At 45.4% G+C, this 25,978-nt stretch overlaps 1 protein-coding gene across 1 annotated transcript in view; it reads right to left on the minus strand.

Annotated features, from left to right (window-relative positions):
- Nucleotides 1–2,413: 2,413 nt before the first annotated feature.
- Nucleotides 2,414–25,978, minus strand: part of LOC102448559 (ligand-dependent corepressor) — a 78,665-nt gene continuing 55,100 nt past the window's right edge. Inside the window, exons 4-7 of the mRNA XM_075934484.1 lie at nucleotides 19,167–19,299; nucleotides 12,823–13,110; nucleotides 8,284–8,377; nucleotides 2,414–3,726 (exon numbers count right to left, since the gene is read on the minus strand). Coding sequence (XP_075790599.1) covers nucleotides 2,757–3,726; nucleotides 8,284–8,377; nucleotides 12,823–13,110; nucleotides 19,167–19,299 — 1,485 coding nt within the window. The 3' untranslated portion in view covers nucleotides 2,414–2,756. The remainder of the gene's footprint in view (nucleotides 3,727–8,283; nucleotides 8,378–12,822; nucleotides 13,111–19,166; nucleotides 19,300–25,978) is intronic.

Raw genomic sequence — 25,978 nt, forward strand, 5'->3', positions numbered from 1 at the left:
AAGGTGCACCTGAATATCACAGACTAAGTTTACAAACCCTACAGTAAGGTAAAATAGATCTCTCTCGAATATTCAGCAGCTTTTTTTAATGGTTTTTATTTTTTTGAGAGGCTCATGAAATTTTAAAAAGGGACCACTAACTAATCTCAACCATGCTTCACAAAACAATAATGGCTATTTTATATTGCAGTTACCAACGTAATGCAATTAGTGCTTAAAAAATAATCTACACTTTTTTTCCTTTTTTTCTTTTTAAACAGAGACCTTTGGAGGAAATATGGTTGTTCAAAAGCTTCTCAGAAAAGAAAAATTACCTGAATATTACATGATCACAGATCTCAAGTGTCATGTTTAAAAGCTTCTCAGATGTGAGTATTACAATCTTCAGGTCTCAGGACATTTCATCTGAGAAAGGTAAGCGTTTGGTTTGTTTTTTGAAATTCACTTTCTAACCCAAACAAATAAGAGTACTTCACTTTTCACTATCTATTTACAATTCTCAGCTTCCAGTCTGAACTGATGCAAGACAAGTTCTCTTTCAACTGCAGCATTCAAGGGTAGGCACACCATTCTTCTGCTGCACGATTGTCATCCACTTAAACAGACACACACAAAATATCGAGGCGAGTTAAAATGAGCACTCCATGGGCACTGCAATACAACTCAAGTCACAGACCACTTAAAGAAAGGCAACGGTCAAAGGTTAAACCTCTCTGAACAGTCAAACTCTATGCAGGTGTAACTTTTTTAGCTTGCAGGAAACCTTCCACTATAACTGCCCACAGCAGATGAAACCACACATTGAACAGTGCACTTTTATTGCAATCCCCAGCTACACTGGACTCTATTGCAGAGTTTATATATACTGCTACTGAGCTTAAAGCTGCTTTGCAGTCTGAGATGGCAGCTAGATCTCTAAGAGGAACCAGACTTTTGAGTGCTAAACACATCAAGTAAAAACAAAAACAAAAGCACAGCTAGGCCAAAAGCCCAGTCCATCTCAAGAACAAGCAGTGCATATTTGAAATGACAGCAATGGTGTGCCTAACCTTTGAACATCATAGGTTGCTGGAAAATATATAAACAAAAGGCGGCTAATTGAATTAACTGCTCCAGAATTCACTCAGTAGCCCTGGGCTATTGAGGCCATCTTCCCATGAACTTTTAGTGTCCACTTTCAATCAACAGCGCTCACCCACAAATTGCAAAACTTTTGGTTGTGCAACTGGGAAAATGGAGAAACCTGCACAAGTTTAAATTAAGATTAAATAGTTTCCACCTGAAGAACCAGCAACTGTGATTTGGTGAAATTGTAATAAGTCCAGTAAGCTCTATCTTAGGTTACAGACCACGCCTACAGAAACTCTCAAAGACAAGAGTATTGTACAAAAAACTTATCTTGAATCTATAGAATGATAAAAATATCATAATACACACGATTGGACGTGTAGTTTATGGAGGAGTGTGTGTGTGTGTGTGAGGTTTAACTGCTAACACTAGTGTGTGTTAAACCACTATCAAATCATCAGCAGGTAAAACAAAAACAAAGAAATACAGGATATGAGAGAACATTTCCTGCTACTGGCAACTGTAGTATTTAAAAAGCAGAACACCCATTGGGTGCTCAACCCTGACAGTATTACAACTAGCTATGATGTGGAGCCTAAATCAGATCAGGCTACCGGTGTGTTTTTATTTCTTCCCTGAACACTAACACAGATCCTTCATTAATGTGGCTATTTGGGCAGACTACTGAGGTTATGAAGTTTATGAGATCGCTGTTTTGTTGTATGCAAGGTCACAGTAATTTGTTACGTGTACGCCCACTCCCAGTTCAGAGTCATTTAACCTAGTTGTTGGAACCTCAGTTTAGTAAACTCAGAATCAAATCTGTAAAAAGTGATGGTTTACAAAGAACCATTGTTCCGTTAAAATGAAGCATACCCCAATACATCATGTAGTGTACCCTGACCGCTCCCAACTAAAAGGAGCTTGTCTTCCGTGAGATAAGGCTACATCCTCCAGCAGGTGAGTCTACATCTCACCCCTTATAAAATATCAAACAAAATTACAGCGAAGGTAGTGTTACAAAGTAGTTAACCGAAGTACTCTGAAGGTAGTGTATGTATGTTTCCCCACCCCTCCCCTCTGGGTGAGCACTAAGCAGACTGCTAATGGTAAATTAATTTAGAAATAAAGTGGCAGAGCGCCTAATTAGACCCAACTGATTACCCATCTCCAAGGTTCAAGAGATTTGCCATTCCTAACGAGCTAGTGTTAGCTTAATCCTTCAATCAACTGAATCCAAGAACGGGAATAAGAGTTCTGAAGAATTTGTGAAGCTTTTCAAATTATTATTATAAAAAGATAGTTTGATTCTCATTCAAAAATGTCTGGCATTAGAGAGAATCGGTTTTGAAAGGCAAATCTGACAAAAATAAAACACAGGCTCCGCGGGCAAGGAGTCTACTTCCACATCTGCATTCTGTGTGAGGTAACTCAATTCTCCATAGAACGGCAGAGAAACATGCAAAAGGCGCCCCCCCCCAAAAAAATCTGAGCCATACTGGGTCAGAAAATGTACAACTATGCAACATTCGCAGCACCCCTTTCACCTGTGCCCACACGAGTCTGTGCTGAACTGTGAAGGTGCGGGTGTCCCAGTAAGCAGAGAGGAGTCAGGCGCACTCGGCTGTAGCTGAACAATGCAGTAGTGCTCACCCAGTCTGTACAGTAATTGGCACTCTACAACATCCCTACTCGTCTTTTGATTCATTCGCACTTTGTGCTGCCTCCCCCTGGGGATCTAATTCCACCTTTATGGATACATCCTGCCCCTCCGACCTCATTAATTTCATTTTTTTCTTTGGAGGGTTTTTCAAAGTGCCCAGCCTCTCTTTAACTTTATACTCCAGTGTACTGTGGGGAATCCCATAAATACTCTGAGCTTTGGAAACACTCATTTTCCCACTCATAACCACAGAGATTGCTTCCTCCAGTATCTCACTGTTGTACTGTCTGTATCTCCCTCTTTTCTTCCTAGGTTGCTTGGAGCCAGGATCTCCCTCTTGATCAGAGGTGGGATATGGCTGTCCAGAGGTAGACTGCTCAGCATCTGAGCCCCAGGAATCTGGTCCTGCATCCAGCAAACTTCTCCTGTTTTGTTTTGGAAGGATAGCCCTTAACTTTTTACTAAGTGCGCTCTCCGTTTGTGAACCCATTACCAAAGAGCTATAACTGTACTGGTCACCAGTGCGGGACTCCCATGACAGGTCCATGCCTCGAACTTGCGGGATCTTTAAATCCACAGGAGATGAATGGCTCACATCCTTTTTCCCATCCTGTTTAGTATGAAGTGCCATTTTTTGAAAGGCTGAATTTTCTGTAAGAAAAGGAAGGTCACTGATGTTGCTGAGTGCACCATTTCCCCTGAATTTCATGCGGCTGAAATTGAATTCATAGTGTGGTTTTGCCCAAGAAGCCTCCCTGGATAATATTAAGTGCTGTCCATGATTCAGCAGTCCAGATGGCCCGTGGCTGGCAGCTGTAGAAAACTGGTTTCTGCCCAGCAGTTCTTCGCTAATCTGCAGCGAACGAGCCAGTGGAACTTTAAGAGATGTGGAGTGACCATAAGCTTCCCTGGTTCCATCTTGCAAGCTTCTTGGAGGCACCCCATCACCACTCCGCAGTCCCTCTGGATGGTGCTGGCTGGGTCTCCCAGGTCGCCTAATTGGATGGAAGGAAACTGATGTGAGCAGGACTTGCACAGGTAGGGAGGGATGGGTGAGGGGCCACTCCTTTATTAGAAGGCCTTGCTTGGGTAACATCACTTTGTCTGTTATTTATTTTTTTCTCTCTAATTTTTTTTTTTTTTTTTTAAGTCTCAGCATCAGTCAGTTTTAAACTTTGTTCGCAAAAAAAGAGAAGCTTTTTGGGCAAAGAAAAATGAAGGCTGCTGCCTGGTCTCTGGCTGGGTTCACAAATTCTCGGAGTAGAAAAGGCTTCGCGCAAGCGTCTGAAAATATCACCTTAATTATAAATTACAAAGGAATAGTCAGTCTCCATAGATCTACACACAACTGTGCTTCTATTGTGACGTTACCACTAAACAAGTACAGTAATAAAAGAGTGATACAAAGTGATACCGAGTGCAACATGTTCAACACACAACCACCACAGCCACCTGCAGGATCTATACACTAGAGGAAACCTTGGAAGCGGTTTGCTTACGCCGTATGCAGTCAAGAATAGCTGCTCAATATAAAAATGCTTAGCAGAACTCCAATGAATTTACTTAAGTTGCATTTAACATTAAATGGCAGAGCTGGGAGATTGCAGATCACAAAGAAAAACCCTACATTACACCAGACTTACCACAGTGCTTCCTTTTAAATACAACTCCCTGCACAGATACATGTCCCTGATTCTCTCTCACAGATCAAGGCTAGAAGAAATGGTGTTTTCTTACCTCCAGAACAATTATTCAGGTTCAAGTTCTACAAATTGTAGTCCAGCTCAGGGGTTAGTAACAGAAAAATCAGTGGTTTTTAAATATAAATGTGTTAATTTAGAATATCAACTCAAAACATTCATTTAAAATGAGGGTTTTCTACCCCCAAAGAACATTCCTGTAGCAGGGAATGCTTATTTAAGTCATTTTTAGAATGCTGTATACCGGGTTATATTGGTCCACAATAAAGTAGCTAAACACACAAACCCTAAAACTTTCCATATTCAAGACCGAGATTAGTTGGAAGAAGAGACTCTAGAAGCATGTCAGGAGGAATCAATTACATTTTGAAATACTGGGATATTGACATGGTGTGAAGCCATCCAGGTTCAGAGCAGGAATGGCTTATTCAAGGGTAGGCAATGCGAAGGAGAAGCTGCACTAATACTTTTGGAATGCTTCACATTAGATTGTCCTTACGCTGAATCTCTGATGTTACTCCCATCTAGCAGACCTTTGTAATCCACATGGTGCTTTAGATGTATCCTGCCAATACCCCTCCAGAATCGGAGGTCTTAGAACTTATTCTCGGGTAACAAGAGTCCACATGGATTCTGAATAAAATCCATCCCTCTTGAAGAATTGTGTAAGACACAGCTACTATTCCGGATGGACATTCAGATATACCATGTGTGCTCCCTGCCAGCTCTGCAGCAATGAACTAGAATGTTTCCCAAAGTTAAGACAGCATTGGCAGCTTGCTAAGCAGACAGAGCTCATGTGCATTACACACAGCAGACCGCAGTCACCCTGGCAAACGTGCAGGAAGCTATCGGTGCCAGTATGCAATGCTTCTTGATTCCAACAGTGCTGATTAGGACCTAGCATGGCATGCAGGGCCTGCCGTCACTACAGGCTGTGCTCTGGCCACCCCTTGACACACGGAGAGGGAAGCAAGTGAGAGCAGAGACTGAATAATCGTTTCTGAACTGGAACAGGAGTTGCTGGGCAAGAGTTATTGTAGAGCGAGAAAAAAGTTTTAAGCTACTAAAGTGATCAGTGGGGAACTATAAGCAAGTACTTGAGAGTATTCCTTTTAATGCCTAGTAATGAGTCTTTAAGGGGAGAGACTATACATGAAATCAGCAAAGACAATAGTTTAGTGCCGTGGTCCCCAACACGGTGCCCGCGGGCGCCATGGCGCCCGCGGGGGCATTTCCATGCACCCGCCAGGTGCTCGGGGCTGGCCTGGCCCTGGGCACATGGTGCGGCGCTTGCGGGGAGCGTCGGCCCCGGGCGCGCGGCACTTGCGGGGGGGGGGGGGGGGCGCCGGCCCTGGGCGCGCAGCGCTTGTGGGGGGAGCGACGGCCCCGGGCACGCGGCTATGGGGAGGCCCCGGCCCCGCGGCTATGGGGAGGCCCCGGCCATGCGACTATGGGGGGGGCCCCCTGGGTGTGCAAGTGTCCCCACCCCGGTGCCCGGCAGGCGAACGGCCACGCCCCCGGCACCCGGTGGGCGAATGGCCACGCCCCCTGGCGCCCGACAACCTCAAAATGTTGGGGACCACTGGTTTAGTGGATGAGTCACGTGCTGGCTGCCAGTACTAGTTTTTAGAAATTAAGAATCTAGCAACTCTCAAAGCTAAACCCAACAATGAAGTACCTTTAGGCAAACTGGCTAACGCACTTTTTCCCGTATTTCATTCTACAAGCAGCCGAGGTGATATCCCAGCGTTAACACCCTGAATCCCTTTGTCCCCCAGCGCAAAAGCCTGGCTCCTGGTTGAGCATACAGGGTCACTAGACATATTACCGCCATAACCACGAGAAACTAGATCTGAAACTTCATTTGCAGTTAGATTTGCTGATCGAATATTGTCAGGTACTTGGAACTAATTTTGGCAAGAGTGCTGTTTGAACTGATCATTTCAATGTCCCCATTTCAGCTGTGCTAATGTTATCATTGTTTGCACTTTTGCAGCCCTATTGGTCTCAGGATATTAGAGAGACCAGGTGGGTGGGCTAATAGCTTTTATTGGACAAACTTCTGCTGGAAGAAGAAACAAGCTTTTAAGCTCTTTTCCAGGCCTGAGAATTGGACAGAGATCGTCGCAGCTACATACAAGGCAGAATGATTGTCTAGCATAAGTAGTTAACACATTCTACTAGGGACGTTAAATATCAGTTAATTGGAAAGTCGATAAACCTCATGAATTCTTATCAGGTAGTTGACTAGTCTATAGTCCCCAAGCAGCCCTTGTCCGGGGAGTGGGGTGGTCTGAGTTCCCGGACCCAGCACTGAGCCAGGTTGCCTGCCCACCTGGCTCCTAATACACTTTAAATGCAGAGTCGCACTGGGGGTAGGTCCAGGACCCAGTGAAAGCTGGGACTGAGCTGGGCTGCTGGCCAGCCTGCTAAAAAGTTTACTGGCAGGTATGTGGGGGAGGAAATGCGTGCAGTCTATAGCATTCACCTATAACCTTTTGCTCGTCAGTTACTCAGCTAGACTATTACATCCCTACATTCTACGTCACCATTTAAGGTGAAGTGGCCCATTAAAGAAAATTACAGCCCAGACCTGATGGGAACCACTCCCTGAATTTTTCCCAATTCCCTCTTCTAGCCTTCAGGTAATGCCCCCGACCTCAAACGCATGGTCATCAAAAGGGAGCTCCGAACAGATCAGGAGACACCAGCTCCAAATTCTGCCCAAACCACAGATGAAACACCTGCAGACATATTTCCACGGCTTTTATTATCAATACCCCAACAACAGCTATGTGCATGAAACCAGACAGTTACTATGCTCTCCAGTGAGGTCACACAGAGCAGTGATAAAACACCCTACCACCTGTGGGCGATACCTTTCACAAAACTATCATTCCGTAACTGGCCTGAGTCAGCATCCTCAAAGCAAACCTCCACCACAGCCTCCAAAGACAAGCCTGGGAGCTTAAACTCCTAATTGTGTTAGACACTCTACCCTGCCCATGCCATTTCTTTTGTCCTAGGACTGTCGCAATGTGAACAGACCACTACACCCTGAATGGTCTCTTAGAATTCGGGTTACAATCTATTCCAGCCTGAATTTAGCTGCCACCCTGATCCCCTTCCTGGACCTGAAAGAAGGCCGTGTAGCTCCAAAGCGAGCTTTTCACCAACAGAAGTTTATCCAATAAGAGGTATTACCTCCCCCACCTTGTTTCTAACACTACAAGGCAGTTACAAATAACCTCTCCATTGTATCTACCAACAAGCTATCATCTAGGTTTTCTGAACTGTTAAACATTATAACTCTCTGGCAGCAATTGGTGCTAGAAAGAAGCACCAAAAATACGTAGTAAGTCCTGTCTAACAAAGCCTTGTTCAGTTTCATTCACCAGCCAATAAACCTTTACCCCAAAAATATACTCCCCAATTTATTGTGTTGAAAGCTCCAATCCCCTAAATGATACTGCAAAAAAGTGGGGTCTCCACAGCTTAAGCAGAGGATGAGTTTGCACCTACCCTCCCTCCTGCTAGCCACGGAACCAACAAGGATGTGAGGGGCACTCTTCCAGATACGGAGCTGCCAAAAGAACCAGGAGTACTGAACTCTAAAATTAAATCCCTTTTTAAAAGCCATGCCTCGGTTTACAACAATCAGCTTTTATTTGGCAGGTGGGAAGAAGGTTGGTTTTCTTTTTGCCAAAGGCCCATAACAGAACACTCATTACTCCAAAAGGTTAAAACCAAATTAATTAGTAGCAGTTACCAGGAGGCAACTGACAAATTTATGCTAAATCAACTGAAGTCAATGATTGTAAGAAAAGGCTGTAAGCGACTTTCCCTTACCCATTCCCTGCAGAACTGGAGCAGGCTGGAGAATGGCTCAGAGAGGAGCTGCCGGCACAAGGACTTCTCTTAGTGGACAGATCAAGCACTCCGTCTGCAGAGACATAAGCAACACTTGAGGAGGGGAAAAAACCAGGAGCAGCTGTGATTTGCCCTCGGTAAAAAACATGTCGGGGCACTAGATGGTACAATGGCTTCTCGTCATTTCCCACTTGGTTACACACGATGGCCTCCCGTTAGCTGTGATCACAGTCACTACATGGACTGGCAGAGTGTGGCGTAATTGACTTCTCTTTGCTAGCAGAGGGAAAGGACTAGAGCACCAGGCAACACGAACAGGTAGGTGCACACTGCAGCACCCAACACATGAGGTTCCAGAATAAAAACGACAGCTTCCAAAAAGCCATGAGCTTGGCTTTCAAATACTGGGTAAAAAAGTCTTTGCTTTTTGGTTTGACTCTTGATTTCTGAGATCCTGGGGGAATTTTTGCATGGGATAATTTCAGGCTGGAAATTCAATCTAAAAAAAAAAGCAAGTCCCCTGTTCAGCTGCTAAGAGTGCAACTTTACCTCCCTCTCCTACACCAGCATGAGGTGCTCCAGTGGTGAAGCTGGGAACTTTCCCTCTTCTGCCTCTCTCCTCATGCTCCACGCCCCAGAAGCATTTCCAGCTACAGCCACTTCCTTCTCTCTCTACCATGCCTCCCACCTTACTTTTGTTCCCCTCTCCCTCTGTCTCCCACCTCACACAAGGTTCCTGCCCCCAGAGAATGGGGAAGCGATCTTCCCTACGGAAAGCCCGGCCGAAACTCCCTGAAAACAATGGGGGGCTCCGTCCATCTGTAACACAAACAGTGGTTTGAGAGACAAGCACCGATGCTGGCGATTACTGGCCATTCTGAGATACCGGACATGTGAGCAAGGCAAAGAGGAGATATACCAGAGCTACCTGCCATGCTATGCCCAGCCTGAGTATGCACCTCCAATCTTTATGTTCACGATGAAACAAACAAATATGCAGAGAGTCCTCACGTGGTCTCAAACTGCCCATGCGACATGCATTTACTGTGTTTCCCAAACCCACCTCTTTTGGCACATTGTTCCATCCACTCTGTCTGGGAACGCAGCATACGCCAAATTGAAATGAGCAGGCATCTAGTGAATACTGCAGCAATACCCAGACTCAATGTAATTACACAAGTATAGTAATGAAGTGAAGCAGAATTCCCTTCTCAAGCAAATACACCGAGAGCTGGTTTACACTGGGAACTTCCACGGGGACAGCTTGTGAAAAACGTCCTCCTGCTTCCCTCCCCGGCCCTCAAGAGACATCGCTAAACTGACCCACCTGAGAGCGAGGGAAGACTGCTTAGCAAGCCCCTCTAGGGATGTAAGCAGGGCAATATTCACGTGTTGCACTGGTGCAGTTTCACTTTAACCGTAGCCTAAGGAGCATGACTGCTCCAAAGGAAGCCCTATTCATCCCTGTTCTGCCAGGGAAGTCACCACGACAGGAGGAGCCTTTGAAGGGGGGGGGAGATCCTTAGGGTTGCCAGATACTTCCACAAAAAATCCTGAACATGGCGGGGGGAAAATTGGTTGAGCAAAAAAATCACACTCCCCTCTCCCCTCCCCCTCGACGCAGCAGGAAAAGAATGTCCCCACCAGCCTTCCGAGGAAAAACAGACAATATTTTCGGTGGGGTTTTTTTTTTTTTGCCGGACAGGGGCCACAAATACTGGATGCCTGGCAACCCTAGGAACCCTACAGAGTGCTCCCCTGCCTCATCCACAGGGGAATAGCTCGGAATAATCTAACTTTCCTTCCAAACAAAGATATGCCACGATACCGCTGGAACCGCTCCAAGGGAGTCTGTTAAATACACGGCCGCAACAGGGTTTGGCTGCATCTCTCCTGATACCAATGTGAACTACAACGCACATGTATATGGATTAATCCAGTGGGGGAGCAACCTGCAACCCTCATGCGGCCCACCTGACTGACCCTCTCCCCTACGTGCCCCTCGCACACTGGGGCACAGAACCCTGCACGCACTTGCTCCTCTGCTGCCCACAAAACACGCCGGGGGGGGGGGGGGCTGTGACTCACCTGACTGGAGCTTCATCTCCGCTTCTCCCCCTCCCTCCCAGAAGGAGCTGTTCCTGGCATTCTAGCTCCAGGTAGGAGGGAGAGGAGCAGGTCAGCGCTAGGGATGTAAGCGACTAGTCGACTACCCCGTAAGCATGTGCTCATCAGGTAGCTGAGGAGTGACTCGACTAGTCAGAGAGAAACAGCGGGGATGGGGCAGCAGGAGCCAGTGCTGGGGGGGACACGACTGGCTTAAAAGCCTGTTCCCCCAGCACAGTCTCTGCCGGGGGATGGGGGTGGGGGGAGACAGCAGGGAAACGGTGCGCGTGGAGACTCAAGTAGTCCCTGCTCTCCCCGGAGCCCGACTGCCGCGCCTCTGCTTTTGAAATGTTGCAGGGGCTTGAGCCCCTCCTCGCTCTGCGTTCCCCCATGGGAGGCAGAGGTGCAGCTGGGATAATGAGTGCCCCATCCCCTCCTCATCAACTAATCAACGAGTCGATGGAATTTCCACCAAGGACTCCATTAGCTGCCTAATCAAAATGTAACATCCCTAAATCAGTCCGGGGCTCTGGTGCCCCTGTGCGAGGGGTGTGTGTGCAGGGAAGATCGTGGGCTGCTGCAGCCCGCTGAGGTGAAGATGGGTGGCCCCCCGCACTATTCATGGGTGCCCATCCCTGGGTTAAGTTGCATCACTGCAAACGATCACGCACCCTGCCGCAGGAACACTTTTACTAGTTGGAATAGCCACACGTTCACTTGAAGCTTGTCTATCTCGGCAGATAAAAACAACAAAAGCAATTCAGCCATTTTCTGAGCAATCTATCAGTAAATGCTTTGTTTTCCAGCACACACACACACATCTGTAATTAAAAGAACTAAGACAAATGCCCTCTGTAAAGGTCTTTTAGGAAAGGGCCTGGGAGGAAACGGGACTTGTAATGACCTGAATAGTTGAACACCTTTCACTAGAATTTTGCAAGAAATCCATTTGAGATTTTTATACCAAATTTAGCCCACAGCAAATTTCTGTTGCTGAATTACAACTGCCAGAGCCTTACAATGTAATGGCACTACCACCAACTTCATTACTGCAGCTCTCTGCTGCCATGTTTGGCTGAAGTAACCACTTGCAGTTAGTGACATTAATAGCATTTGTTAATGACACTGTTCCCAGGGCGTGTTGAGTTTTTGTAGCCACACAGAATTAACCTTCTTACCAAAATCTCCACAGACGTGTCTCTCACTACGAGTATTAGAAAGGTGTCTGCTGATCCCCAAATTGTATGTATAAGTAACTGAAGGCTTTTCAATCAACCCTTTTTGTCTATACAAGGCAGAGATTTTCAAAATCATCTTTCCTGATATGGGGTACACCCTATTTTTCATGTGTTCATTTCAAGCACGTTTTAACAACAAATTCTCATGAAGTTCATTCAAAGGGTTAATCTGAATCATCAATCCAGTTAAAAGCTCCTTTCCATTCAGACACATGATCCCCTCTTATTCAATTCAGTTTCAGGAAAGAGGGGACAAAATGTTCAGATACTACAATGCTGTTCTGAGAATTTGTTCTTTAAAAGCAGTTTGACAGAAAGCAAGGTTATCCATTTAACACAATCTCTACAGCACTGCACTATAGAATATATTGTCTATACTCAAAAGTATTTTTATGCACAAATGCTAAACACAAACAAGGAAATCATTGTATAATTCAGGGGGGTCCATTTTTTATCTTGCATTTGTCAAGCAATGTACCAGAGAATAACTAGTATTTTTAAAATACTGCCTCTAATCCAAGCTAGGGATGTTAGAAAGCATTTTTTGTAAATGTGTAACCACTAAATTTTCAGCCGTTACATGTTTACACATGGGGGGGAGGAGGGCGAAGGGAGGCAGCTTTGCGGGAGCTGGTGCTCATGAGCAGCCTGCTTAAAAGCCAGCTCCCCACAAGTACCTGGTTCCCCCCCCCCCCCCCCCACGCACACACCTTGCTGCCTCTGATACAGAGACAGCAGCAAGAGGGGGCAGGGGAGGCTTGTGTGTAACCACAATGCTTAGTTTAACCGTGTACGCTTTTGTACCCCTAATCCAAGCCCCACAGGATGCAGGACTACTGTTCTGATCAAATAAAATAAAAGCTTCCTAACTACTTCATCTCGCCTCATCAGCGAGTACATAAACACACTGCACATGTTCACAGCAGAGCTCTCGTAGCCGGTTTGGAGCCTTGCCAACCCCTCTCCTCTTGAGTTCAAGGCACACAGATTTTTGTAGCACCTCCACTTCTCCCACCCTATCAGTTACTACGTCACACCATGCATTATAGGGTCTAAAACTTCCCGTTCGGTGTTTCGTTTAACAGTTTACACTTCTCATGCTTCCCAGCTTTGTGCCGAGAATGCCTCTAGCGTATCGCAACTGAATGAAAGATAATTTTGGTAATAATCATACCTTGTTCACTAGGTTCTGACTGAGACTTTCTGACAGTAAGGTCCAGAGGCGAGTCTTGGTCAGCCATGAGAAGTTTGCTGAGCACAGGGTTCTGAGCAGTTGCAGCCGTGGGAGAGGAGGCGACCAGAGATGCTTTCAGCAGGCTTTGGTTCTTTGTGCTATTGGGCTGGCTGGAGTCCTGAGTAGAGCTATTTTTTGAGGTATATTCAGCAGCAAACTGTCGGATCATTCGCTGCATGATCTCCCGGGCCACTAGGGGAATATTGGGGTCAGAGACCCTAGGACTGTCTGTAAACATTAAAAAAAAAAATCTTTAAAGGAAGAATTTTACAAGTAAAACTTTGAAATCAAAACATGACATTTCATTCTCTAGCTTTTCTTAAAGATCTCTCATCTTAAAGCAGATACAGTTTATCATACCTAAGGAACAAAGCTTTGATATGTATAAACACAATCCCGTAGTATAACAGTATTCCTAAAAGAGTTAAGTAACAGTTCCTAAAATCTTTACCCTCCCCCATAATTAAATCCCAAATGCGCCAGTGTGAGAAGCTGACGCTGAAGGAAGAACCAGACCCATGAAGGAAAATGTATGAAAACAAAACAGAAGTTGGATGCAGAAAACAGAACCGAGTTGCAGCGGAAGAGTGGCGTCACTTCCTCAAAAGCACACTGGTACCCCACAACCCATCCCGTAGCAGGGGCCTTATTTTTCAAAGCTGCAGACTCCAAAGTCATGCTATCTAAAAGCCAGGAGAAGCTCTAGGAATCCCTTCAATGCCTTACTACACAGTCACTGCAGCATTAGGTTCATCACTGAGTGAAGTCCTCTAATATGAAAGGCCCTGAATAAAAACTCACGTCTATTTTTAAAGTAAGTGCTAAGCAACTGATAAGGATGTGAAATGGGGAAAGCAGGGAGTACATCCTGGGTAGCTGACTAAAGGGGTGGAAGGGGGCCGCTCCAGCCCGGCACCCCACCCCCTGCTGGGCCACAAGCAGGGGCTGCTCTGGCATCCCAGACAGAGCAGCCTCTGCCTGCATGGCGCTGGGCCTGCCGCAGACAGGGGCTGTTCAAGCCCCCACTGGTTACCCTTAAGCCATAAGCCTCACCCATTAAGAGTAAGGCTAACCAGTAAACTGTCCCACCCCAAGGGGGCATTTTACAGTATTACTATTTCGAACAGTCATGCTTTGGATAGGCAGCAGATCCAAGCTTCTGTGCTGCAGTAGCTGTGGCAGACCAGCTGCACCAGCTTGCAGACACCTCTCTGTGTTGAGGAGTACTTGTTCTTTGGCCAAACTGGTGATTTGGGAAGCTTTTAATACTCAGTCTCCATTGCAGTATCAGAGGCAATAGTCAGATAAGTCTGTGCAATAGACAAACCATTTTCTAAAGCTTCGAAATGGGCTACTGCTAGCCAATGTAATGCATCTTCAAATGGAGCAAAATCAACACCTAAGTGCTCATTTACCCTGAAGAACTGAAATCTACTTGAGATGCCTGAGGAGGTGAGGTCTACAGCGGCACTTTACAGTGCTGTAACTCTGGCTCAGGGCTGACTCTCGCCCTCTCAAGCACAAGTTACAGGGCTGCGAAGCACCGGTGTGAACCAGGCTACAGTGCTGGGGGGACACACCCACAGCGGTTAGTTACTCCCCCCATGGAGGTGGTTTCCATAGGCTACGTCTACACTATTCCATGTCTTTTAAGTGCACCCATTATTCTGAAATCTAATGGGCTCACTATTCTGATGTCCCTGTAAACCTCATTCCATGAGAAAGGGGCATTTTGGAATAGCCATTTATTTCTAAATAAGTGCTGTGCAGACAGTGCCAAAGTTCAAAATAAGCTACACAACCTGCATAGCTCAAATTGCATAGCTTATTTCTAGCTATGGGTGCAGTGCAGATCCACCCGTGGTGTGCTAGGAGAGATCTGCCCCCGCAGCGCTCCTAACATGGCCACACTTGGGGTAAAGAGCTGTGGTGCTGCACTTTCAACTTACACATTTAAGCTATGTCTAGACTGCAGAGTTTTTGTGCAAAAACTTGGAGCACCCACACCTCAAGCACATTTGGGCACAAGTAAATAGACCAAATGGAGGGGGGTTTTGCGCAAGAGTTATTCCTCTTTCTATGAAGAATAACTGTTTTGCACAAGAGCTCTTGCACAAAAAGGTGTGTGGGGACAGGGACTGTCTTTTTGCACAATAAAACACTATCTAAAAAAGCCCAGGTGCCCTGGTGGCCATTCTGTGAATAGCTGTCAGTGCTTTCTTTCGAGAGCATGTCCATGCAGTCTGGTTGCTCTCTTGTGTAAAAGTGCATCGCTTTTTTGAGGCACTTTTGCAGTGCAGATGCGCTCTTGCGCAAGAAGTTTTTGCAGAAGATCTCTTCCGCAAAAAGTTTCCTCTGCAAGAAGCCTGTAGTGCAGACATAGCCTTAGACAAACACTTAGTTCTAGAACAAAAGGAGAGGATGGTATTATTATGTACTGCACGAGGACTATACAGTTCTAAGCCATGCTCTTCCCAGTCTTTGTCATCTCTTGTATTAAAAGTAAAAGATGAATGGGGCAGGAACCTGCCATTTTATTTGTCTGTAAAATACAAAATGTGGGCTTGACTATGGACTTACCACAGCCCTGAGAAAAGGACCACAAATAGATGAACTGCCCAAAGGCATACATGAGACCTTAAACTTCCTTACGTCTCTGCAAGGGGGCATAAAACAAGCCACAATTTAACTCTAAATAAATGAATAAATAAATATCAACAACCTCCTATTCCTTGTGAAGTGTAATCCACTATGCAATCACGTTTTGTAATCTTCTACTGGCACAATCACCCTAAACTTCCTAAAGGGTTATGTAATTGTTTAATGCATTTCTGTACATTATGCTAGTCCTTAATGGAGGTTTCCCTATTAAGGGCAGAGAATAAGTTTCATCTTAAGCTAAGTTGTGCCTAAGATTTTAGGTACATAATATACAGAACAGACAAGCAAGATTCACGAGTCTTACATCGTAACACAAAGGGTATAGAAAAGCTCTTTTCACCTAGGGAGATCTTCCTTTCCCTCCATGTTGTATTACGGTCTGTTCAAGCTAGGTCCAAAGACAGTAAAAAGAATCAAAGTTCGTGAAGCCCAGATCGCAGACCTAGGCGCTGGCGACTAATACAAATTTTAACACATCCCCTCAAGGTATACACAGGAGGATGCAGAACTCTTCAAAACCATGAAAACTGCTTGGGCCCTGGGGAAGTGTCACACAAGGTGAATTACAGGTGGGTGCACTTGCCCACAATATGAGGCATGGCTTACAGCTGGACCAATTCATGTTTCCAGATATGGAGAGAAGACAGGAGATATATATATCACCGTAACCTACTGCTTCAGAGCCACAGGGATGGTCCTGTGTCTTCCACGGCAGAGCGGCTCAACAGAATCTCATTTACTCGTGATAAAGAATTAAGATTTTTCTGGACAAAAGAGCACAAACTAGGGAATAGAAATAAAGCACACAGCACTTACACATCACTTGAAATTTGAGAATTCTTTGTAAAATGCTCCTCATATATAAATGCTACAGAAGAATAAAGCTGAGCATAACAGCCACCAGCAGAAATCTTGCTGATGTAGATGCACTGTCTCTTGAAACCAAATGGACACTTCTCTTGGGTACCGATAGTGAATTAGAAAATAATAGTTTTTTAAAAGAAAAGTACACATCTAACATAAGTTTAACATTTTCTCAACTAGAAAGAAAAATACAATGGACTTTGGTGCACTAAGGCACACTATGAGCTATGAAACTAAGATCCTGACCTCTTTTTTTTTTTTTTTTTTTTTTTTTTAATAAACACAAAGGCTGTAAAATAATACCAAAATTGTCATGGTCTCACCTGAGACCAGTAGGAGGAGGTCCTACTCGGCCACAAGGTAAAACACTGACAACTGAAGGTAATGGCAATTATTGGATTTTTCATGAATATTTGATATCGCATTCCAGAGTCTCGGAATGCTAAAGGCGCAATCCAGCTGATAAATAAGTAGGATTATTTACAATACACACTGGGAAGCATGCTGTTACTGTCCTGTAGCCAAACTCACTCTCCCCCCCGCCCCCGCCCGGCAGACAACGGGCTGCATTCACCCTGCCTGAGCTACAGGCTGACAGTGGCAACTTCTCTTTGCACAGGGGAACTGCGCATTGGTGTAAAGCCAGTGGCATGGAGCCCTCCAGCCGCTGCCCTTCTCTCCTTGGTGCAGGGATGCACAGGTGCCCCAGAGCTCTCGCTCACACTCTGCCTTGCCAGTCACTCCAGGGGTACCTCACGGCAGGGGTGAACTTAGAGCAGCCCCTCTGATCTAACTGTTGCCAGGACGTGGCATTTCGGCATGAAAACTGCAAGTCAGATGCAGGGAAGAACTACGCCCTACATCAGTGGCTCCCAGCCTTTGTGCGCGCATGGACCCCTTTTCAATGTTACCCCTCCCCCCTCTGTCCGAAGGAGAGCAGTGGGAAGCGGCAGCCAGCACGTCTCCTTGCCCATGCTGCTTCCTTAGCTCCTGCCCCCTCTGTTCCCTGCCAATCCACAGAGGATACGGCGAGGGGGCTCTCATGGCCAAAGGCAGCTCCTGCCCCGGCAATCTGCCCTAGGCCAGGCACAGAGCCCTGAGGGAGAAAAAAGGGAAAAGAAAAGGAAGGGTCGGGCCCCTGGCGGGACTGGGCAGGGGGAAGAGGGCTGGAGCGTAAACGGCAGTGCAGCTGGCAGCGGGAGAATGGATGGTGCCTCCTGGGGTACCAAGATCCCATTCCCTGAAGGCGGGAGGCAGAGTGCAGCCGGTCGTGAACTTTGAGCCCCAGGCTAAACTTGCCTGGCACAAAGCCCCAGTCCCGCAGTGGGCCCGATCCTCACTTTTCTTTTCCTTTCCAAAACTTTCTGCAGACCCTACAGTCTCATTGCAGATCCCTTGGAGTCCACAGGCTGGGAACCACTGCTCTATATCAATAAATACATCAATGAAGCCTTCTTCCACATGTCTGTTTGGATAGCCTCATTCTGTGTGTTAAACTCTGCTACACAAAAAGGTGTGTTGCACCCGCAGAGCACATGCATTATTCTCAGCGGCTAATATTTCATTACTGGAAAATGTTTGTTTAAATGTGGAGGGTGCTCATGCTTCAGAGCCCTATCTACATGCCACATTTGAAATTTTCAATTCACTCTAACTTCGCAAGTGCAAAGCGATTGAAAAAATTCTTATTCAGTGAATAAAAAACCCCGTTTCCATCCCTATACAACTCAGAAGGGGTTTAACAGATTTTCTGCAGGCTTTTGTTTTGAATCTTTTCTGGATTGAGAAGGAGCACGAGAAATTTGAACTCAGAAAGCAACTTCTGACTTTACCAAAACAGTAAAAGCTGCTGAGGAGGAGGAGCTGGGAATAAAAATTTTCATCTCAGCTGTGACTTTTGTAATGCAATAGCCAACCTTCATATCATCCTATGAGATGTGTGTATTTTACGTAATAGCTCATAATATACAATTCAGATTTATTCATCTTTGGTAACAGTCATAACGAGGGGATAAAATACTGTTATCTATTTCAAGGGCTTTACATAGGTGGTTATTGGAAGGGCAAGATGCTGACTGGCTAAATCAATTTCTGATTCGGTTCCTGTCACCCACCCAGAGTCAGTGTGGTGGAAGGATCTCGCAGTGTTGCACAGGGGGGTTATGCTGAGATGTACAACGCACTCCGATTCAAGACTTGTTCACAGGCAATTTTGGAGCAACTGTTCCCCAGGTGGCAGAGGATGTAGAGTGAGTTTCCAGCCTTCCAGAGAGAAGAGCATCATCTGAATACCTCTGTTACCACAGGGCTTCTTCCACTCTGACCGTGCTGATCACAACATGGCTCTCCAAGCGTGCAATACTGTGGCTCACTGGGAAGGCCACCACAGGCCAGTCAGAGAACGCCTGCTTTCACAGTGCTGACTGCAAGGCAGAGACACCACGAGAATGGATCCAATGGCTGCTTATTTTCTAACACACTCCCTACTCGCCCTTGCATTGCACTAGAGGGGCCATTCTGCTGGGCAAACATGGAATATGGCTCCCTCAAAACGCAACCATCCAACCCCCAAAAATCCCCCCGTGCTCTGACGGGTTTGCAGTAGGTACCTCTCCCAGCCCCTTTCTAAAACTAAAAGCATTAACAGGGCAAATTAACTGACAACACTGAATGAACATTGGCAACTCCAACAGGCTGTCTTTGAGACACTAATACTGCATGCAAAGGGCCAGAAGTGCCATTCTTTCACTCAGACTAACCTTTTCGGTAAAAGACTGCATTGAGGAACTCTTCTGCTTGCCTCTCAAACCGAATGATTTTTGCTTGCTCTTGTCTAAGTAGAGCTTCTTGCCCAGCTTCTGAAGCTGGCTCATCCAGACTGAGTAGGTGTTCCTAGAAGAAAAAAAAAAAGAGTTTGTAAAAATCTCTCCTCCTACCACAGGGAGGAATCAATCAGTTGCCAAGCACTCTAATACCAGCTCCATCAAAAATATTTTTCAACAAAAACTTTTGTATAGTTCTGCAATGACTGCCTCCCGAATAAAAAGGCATGAAAGTCAGTGTGTTGGGAAGGCCAAAATATTAAATAGCCTAAAGAGGGTAATTAACGCTTCTTCCAGCATGACAGCAGGAGAGAAAATGATACACCGAGGAAGGAATCTGAATTTTTCACCTTGCATTTGGCCAAGAAACTGGCTTCCAATATTTAAACTTCATTGAGAACTTTCAGTTCTATATGAAATATAAGGTACACAATACTCCTCCCACCCCCACATTCTGCACAGCTTCCAGGCAAACAGCATGAATTGAGAGCACTGTCTGTTGCAAGACACATAACACCAATTTCTACATGGAGTACAACCTTGTAGAGTCACAGTACTGCCATAAAACTGCATACAAACGAGCTGATGAATCGCAAACTCTTTTGAAATCCCTCTTAAAACTCAACTGAGAGCAACTGGTTGGTTTTAAGAATATTTCAAAACAAAAAGCTCAATTATGACAGTGAGGGAGGAGTGTATATACGGCACGGCCATTTTATTTTTAAATTAGAAAACTGTAGTTAAAAATCCAAAAGTCAGAAGTCTAGAAAGGTTAAAATGCAGTTATGGTCTAATAACTTCCATAACTATGCCTTTTTCACTTCGCTTATATCGCTCTGATGGTAAAAATAACCCCCATGACTTGCTACAGTAAAACTCCATTGGTCCGGCATCTGATGGTCCGGCACCATCAGGAACCTGGAAGTGCTCCGGGCAGCCGGACCATTGGAGCTGCTCTTCCCCTGGCTTCCCCGATTCAGCCACTGCTGAAACTGACCAGCGGCTGAATCGGGGAAGCCGGGGGCAGAGCAGCTGGAGTGCTGCTGGTAGGTCCCGTAACACTGCCCCTCGGCCCTGCGGGACCAACCTGGCAGCACCCCAGCTGTCCCCAAGAGCATCGGTCAGTTTCAGCAGCGGCTGACTTCGGGACGCTGGGAGCAGAGCAGCTGGGGTGCTGCCGGGTTGGTCCGGTAGCGTCGCTCCTTGGCGCTACTGGACCAACCTGGCACCACCCCAGCTGCTCTGCCCCATGCGTCCCCAAGAGCAACTGGGGTGCTGCCAGGTTGGTCTCGTAGCACCAAGGGGCAGCGCTACCGGACCAACCCGGCAGCACCCCAGCTGCTCTGCTGCAGGTGTCCCGATTCAGCTGTTGCTGAAACTGACCAGCAGTGGCTGAATTGGGGATACCTGGGGCAGAGCCGGACTATCGGAAGGGGGGGCTATGAGGGGTCTGGGGTGGCATCCCCCCCACACCACCCCAGGCCTCTCAGCCCCCCCCCTCTGATAGTCCAGCATATTTGATAATCCGGCACCCCCTGGGTCCTAAAGGTACCGGATTATCGGAAGTTTACTGTACTGTGAAGCAATGTGAAATGTTCTTGTGGTTGTACAAGAGAGGGGCTACATGCAGGTAGAGACATTTTCCACAAAGAAAATTTCAGAGGGCAGGGTCTCAGAAGGGGACAAAGCCACCAGGTGAGTGTGCTTATGCTTGGAGGGACTCCAGGCATGAGCTCCAACCTGTCAGCCCCCTTAAGAGAAGACACCACAGCTATTGCAATAAAGTTTCTTCTAGAACATGTATTATAAATTGGGTCTGCCTAACCAAATTGCTACAGAGCTTCTCACCGGAGCTCTTGGCACACTTCGGGCACTACACAATTACCATTAAACTAAGACTTTTAACAAAAAATGCATATGCAAAAATTAGCCTGCAGGGAATTGCATTATGTGAAATTACTCTTCCGGTGAAACCTTCAATACCAACCAACTCTGTTTACAGGACAGATGTGTGTTCTCGTCCTGCAAGCTTTCTCTCTGTAGGTTACAAAGCGTAGTACAGTATTATCAAGAAACAGGTCAACAAAAAGGTTAACCTAGCTAATGCAGGATCAATTATTTTTCAAATGTGATCGAGATAAGATTTAGCAAACCTAGCGTCATCGCTTTTCTGGGCCAAATAGAAAAGGGAAAGTTGTTTGCACAAATGAGCCACTACAGATGTGAATTGTGTGTGAATGTGTCACTAATATCTAAGCCCTGACAACTGAGAGGAAAGAGGCTGATTCCTCATTTTACTTTAGAGGAAGTTTCTCAGTCTGACAGATTTAATCCCCTTTAACTCCCATTAAAGCATGCAGAGGGTAAGTCCCATGAACTGTGGTGAAGGTGGTTTTCCAAATTAAGTCATGGTTGAAGTCAGATATTCAAAATGAATGGGGGATTTTACCCTCTCAGTCTGAACCAGCTTTTTCCCCTATTAACTGATTATTAACTTTTAAAAATTAAAAAGGCACCAAAATGAGGCATTTGAGTTTTCCTGGTTTTGTTTGTTCAAGCAATTACTATTAACGCAAACAGCAGAAATCTATCAAACGTTTCTTTGGAAATAAGTTCAATGTCAGCATGCCTTGTTATAAAACATCTATAATTTACATAATTCAAATATATGTAATGTAACTTACAGAGGTAGCTATGTTAGCCTGCTTTCAACCAAAAACAAGGAGTCCAATGGCACCTTAAAGGCTAACAATTTTATTATGCCATAAGTTTTTGTGAAATACAGCTCCCTTCATCAGATGCATGAAGTGAAAGAAGAAGAAAACAGGAGGGGTACAGGTAGTGTTACAGAGCTAATTCAATTATGGCTGATTTCTTCAGCTCCAATCCCCCCCCCCGCCCCAAGTGCCCCTCCTCTACTTGCACTATGTGATGGTGGCAAACACCACTCTATACTGGAAACCTACTGACCACTATTACTTACCTACATGCCTCCAGCTTCCATCCAGGACATTACATGATCCACTGTCTAGAGCAGCAGTTCCCAACCGTTTCCAGATGGGGACCCATTCTGACAATTCAGGAAGACTTGGTGACCCAGGGCAATTCAAAAACGGGGAGGAGGGAGGGCAGAGCCACCTGGGGAGACACGTGGTGACCCTTTTGAAATGTAATGGCGCCCCATATTTGGGTCCCGACCCAAAGGTTGGGAAACCCTAGTCCAGAGCCAGGCCCTAAGATACAACTGTATTTGCTTCAGTCTTTCAGACAGACACAGGATCTCTATCAACCATTCTTAAAACCACAGTGCCCACCTGGAGAGGTGAAGAAACAGAGCCAGGTACCCAGAAGCTGCCTGCTACAGGGCACAACCAACAAAGAAAGCAGCAGAACCTCACCAGCCATTACCTACAGCCCCCAGCTAAAACGTCTCCAACACATCAAGGGTCGACAACCTATTCTAGATGACTATCTCCAATCTGAAACACACCCACATCCAACTACCCACCCCACCCCACAACAGGGACATTAACCCAGGAACCAATCCCTGTTGCCAACTCTGTCCACACGTCTATGCTAGTGACATTGTCACAGGACCTCACCGCATCAGCCCAACCATCACCAGCTTGTTCACTTGCACATCTACTAATGGGATACATGCCAGCGAGTGCCAGCAATACGCCTCTACCATCTACATTGGACAAACCGGACTGTCTTGGTGCAACAGAATAAATGAACACACATCAGATATCAGGGATGGTAACACAAACACCACTGGGAGAACATTTTAGCCTCCCTGGACACACTGAAAGTTGCCACTCTAAAAAAACCAAAACCAAAACCAAAACAAAAAAGCCCACTTCCAAAACAGGCTGCAACATGAAACTGCTGGGCTGGATTATTCACATTTGACACCATCAGAGTAGGTGTGAATAGGAACTGAGCATGGCTCTCTCATTACAATAAGTAATTTTCCACTTTAGCTATCCTCACCTTCTTATCCACACCCACTGACTGAATTAGATCGGATACAACACTCCCATCTCTGTATCCCCACCATCAGTTTTTCTTTCACTTCATGCATCTGATGAAGTGAGTTGCAACTCTCAGTTCATGAGGTAACAAAATAGTTACTCTTTTAAGGTGCCACTGGACTCGTTTTTACAGATAATTAATTATAGAAACACCTCTCTCACCTCTCCTAGGTAGCCCCGCATTCATTATTAAAGCTACAAATGCTTTATACAAACAGAACTAAACTTCCAACTAAAGGTCAGTTTGATCAGTGCTTGCATAAAAAAGGGTCCTGCATCCTCTCTCCAGTCCAGGGAAAACAGAAAGCGCTGTGTGAATGCAGTCTTGACTAATTTCCATACTAGATCTATTTGTAAGTTTAAGAATATAGATTTGTGCATACAAATGCTGAAAAGAGTATTCCTCCATAGCTCCTATATTAACTGCCCTACTTTTTAATTAATTGAATCACCACTAGTCTAGCAATTTTTAGAGATGACCACAAAAAATAACTTCTGTGGCTCTTTGACGTATAGCACCGCACAGCAATGCAATTATGTCTTACCTGGATTTAAGCAATACCTCATGTGTTGGCCAAATACTTTTTTATTCCATAAAATGAGGTTGTTTTCTTGTTCCATAGAAAGAATTCAGTTAAAGGTGTGCCAAATTCAAACCATTATGACTTACCTGGATCAAACACACTCAAAGCCCATCCATTTACAGAATTAGAAAAAACAAAAATAGCACAGTATGTTCAGAGTCAGGTATAAGTCACTTAATGATACCCACCACAACCACAGAAGGGAGTGGATGATTCCACAAGAAGCTACCCACTCTGGTTTCAATCCTTCCCTATCACACTGTAGCACAATGAAACAATACAAAAACCGACAGTGCAGCTGCCTTGGATATTTTTAAAGATGAAATCCAGGTGTCAGATTTTATTCAGTCTCTAGTGATACATCCAGGACATTGATACTGGTCAGCATGACACCAGTGGTACGTCTCATGGTTCTCTTCCATCCCCCCAGGCTGTTTCTTGTCTGGGTAAGCTCCTTGGAGCAGGGACCATCTCTTGTACTCGATGCTATTCAAATAAAGAGCAAACAGGTCCATGATCAGGGCTCCTAGACGCTAGCTAACGCTAACAGTATGCAATGATTTTGAACACATTTTAAAACCATCACAACCATTTGAGTTCTACAACTTCAAAATCAGGATTCCAACCCCTTTCAGGAGCTTCCTTTGCCAATCTCTCAACTAAAAATGACAAATTCTTCTGAGAGTAAAGAGCTTCAAGTGATTCAATGGCAACCAAGTAGTGGGTCTCCCAGCATAAACCCAAGCACCATTAATCCTTCTTCACCTGCCTCTTCCTTTAGAGAGAAAAGGCGCAAGCTTCGAAAGAGGCACAACAACTAGGACAACTATTCACTGCGGGAAAGTCCACCCACAACTACTCCAGGCCTCAAGACAAAACCGTCAATGGACCCCTGCTGGTCCATGCAGGCACAAGCCACACACCTGCACAGACATGGTTCACCTGACACTAGGGCAGTGCTGCTCCTGTGCTGCTGGGTACGCTTTTCCGGCAGTCAGGGATTCCATATGTGCCCCCACCTACCTGCACCATTGGTACCGCTCCGCCTAGGCAACTGCCCCTTTTGTTGCCCCCCACCTGCAGGTCTGACTAAGCACGTGAAGAAGATGATACTATCATTAATGAATGAGTATGAAAAAAATGTTTCAAGTAGTTTGGGCTTTTAAATTACTAAGGACATGGCTAGCCTGCGCTCTCTCATCTGTGGGTTTCCATCTTGCAGCACACTACTCTCTTCACAATTATCTGTGTACGTAAGCTCAGGAAAGGTCTTCTGCTCCGTCTCTGCATCCAGCTCATTTCAGTGCACTCGCACCATTTTTCATTCTCTTTCCCACTGTTTAGAATTTAAATATCTAGAAAAATGTGTTGCACTTTTCCCTATTGCAGCTTCATCCTGCTCCAATGCTTTCTCTGCCTCCCCTAGCTGACACTAATTAGCCTTTCGCTTTTTTTGCATTTCTTTACACAGCAGCGGATGGCAACGCCTACTTGCCAGATTGCACAGGCTCATCTCTCAACTCTCCTCACAGGACTTGCTTGCTAAAGCTTTCATCGTTATTAATGCTCTCTCCAGAGCTTATTTCCCTTCAGCTATGGGGTTTTCCAAAATACAGAGCACTGCATTCCAACTGAGCTCTAACTTGAGAGGAAAGATTACTTCATTTTACGTTAAATATTCTTAAGGAAGCCTCAATTAACATATGTCTTTTTGCAACTGTTTCAGCAAATTGTGAATTAGTAAATATGCAAACAATTAAACATTAAGTGCACTTGTTCACTTATTTTTAACAGTGAACTGCTATCAAGTTATTAGGCAAAACCTTAATTATATTGGTTGTATTTCAGTTAAAGAAGTTATAAAATATTAGACCTCACTATCAAACACTGTCTATTAAATCTGTGCTATAGACTGGGTGGAGACCAGAGGATTTTGCAAGTTACCAGGTTTTCATTTTGGCTAAAGAAGAATTAGCCAGGTTCAACTACACATAAAAATGTTCCACATTTACTCAGGCTGGGTAGATTAGCTAAGCTGGAAAGGCCGTTTTTGTACACTGGGGTGTGTGGTGTCTAAGACACTGAGGTACTTCTTTTTAAATGCCATATTTGCTGGTAAGTTTGAATTGGT

Source organism: Pelodiscus sinensis, chromosome 8, assembly GCF_049634645.1.
Source record: "Pelodiscus sinensis isolate JC-2024 chromosome 8, ASM4963464v1, whole genome shotgun sequence".
NCBI lineage: Eukaryota > Metazoa > Chordata > Testudines > Trionychidae > Pelodiscus > Pelodiscus sinensis.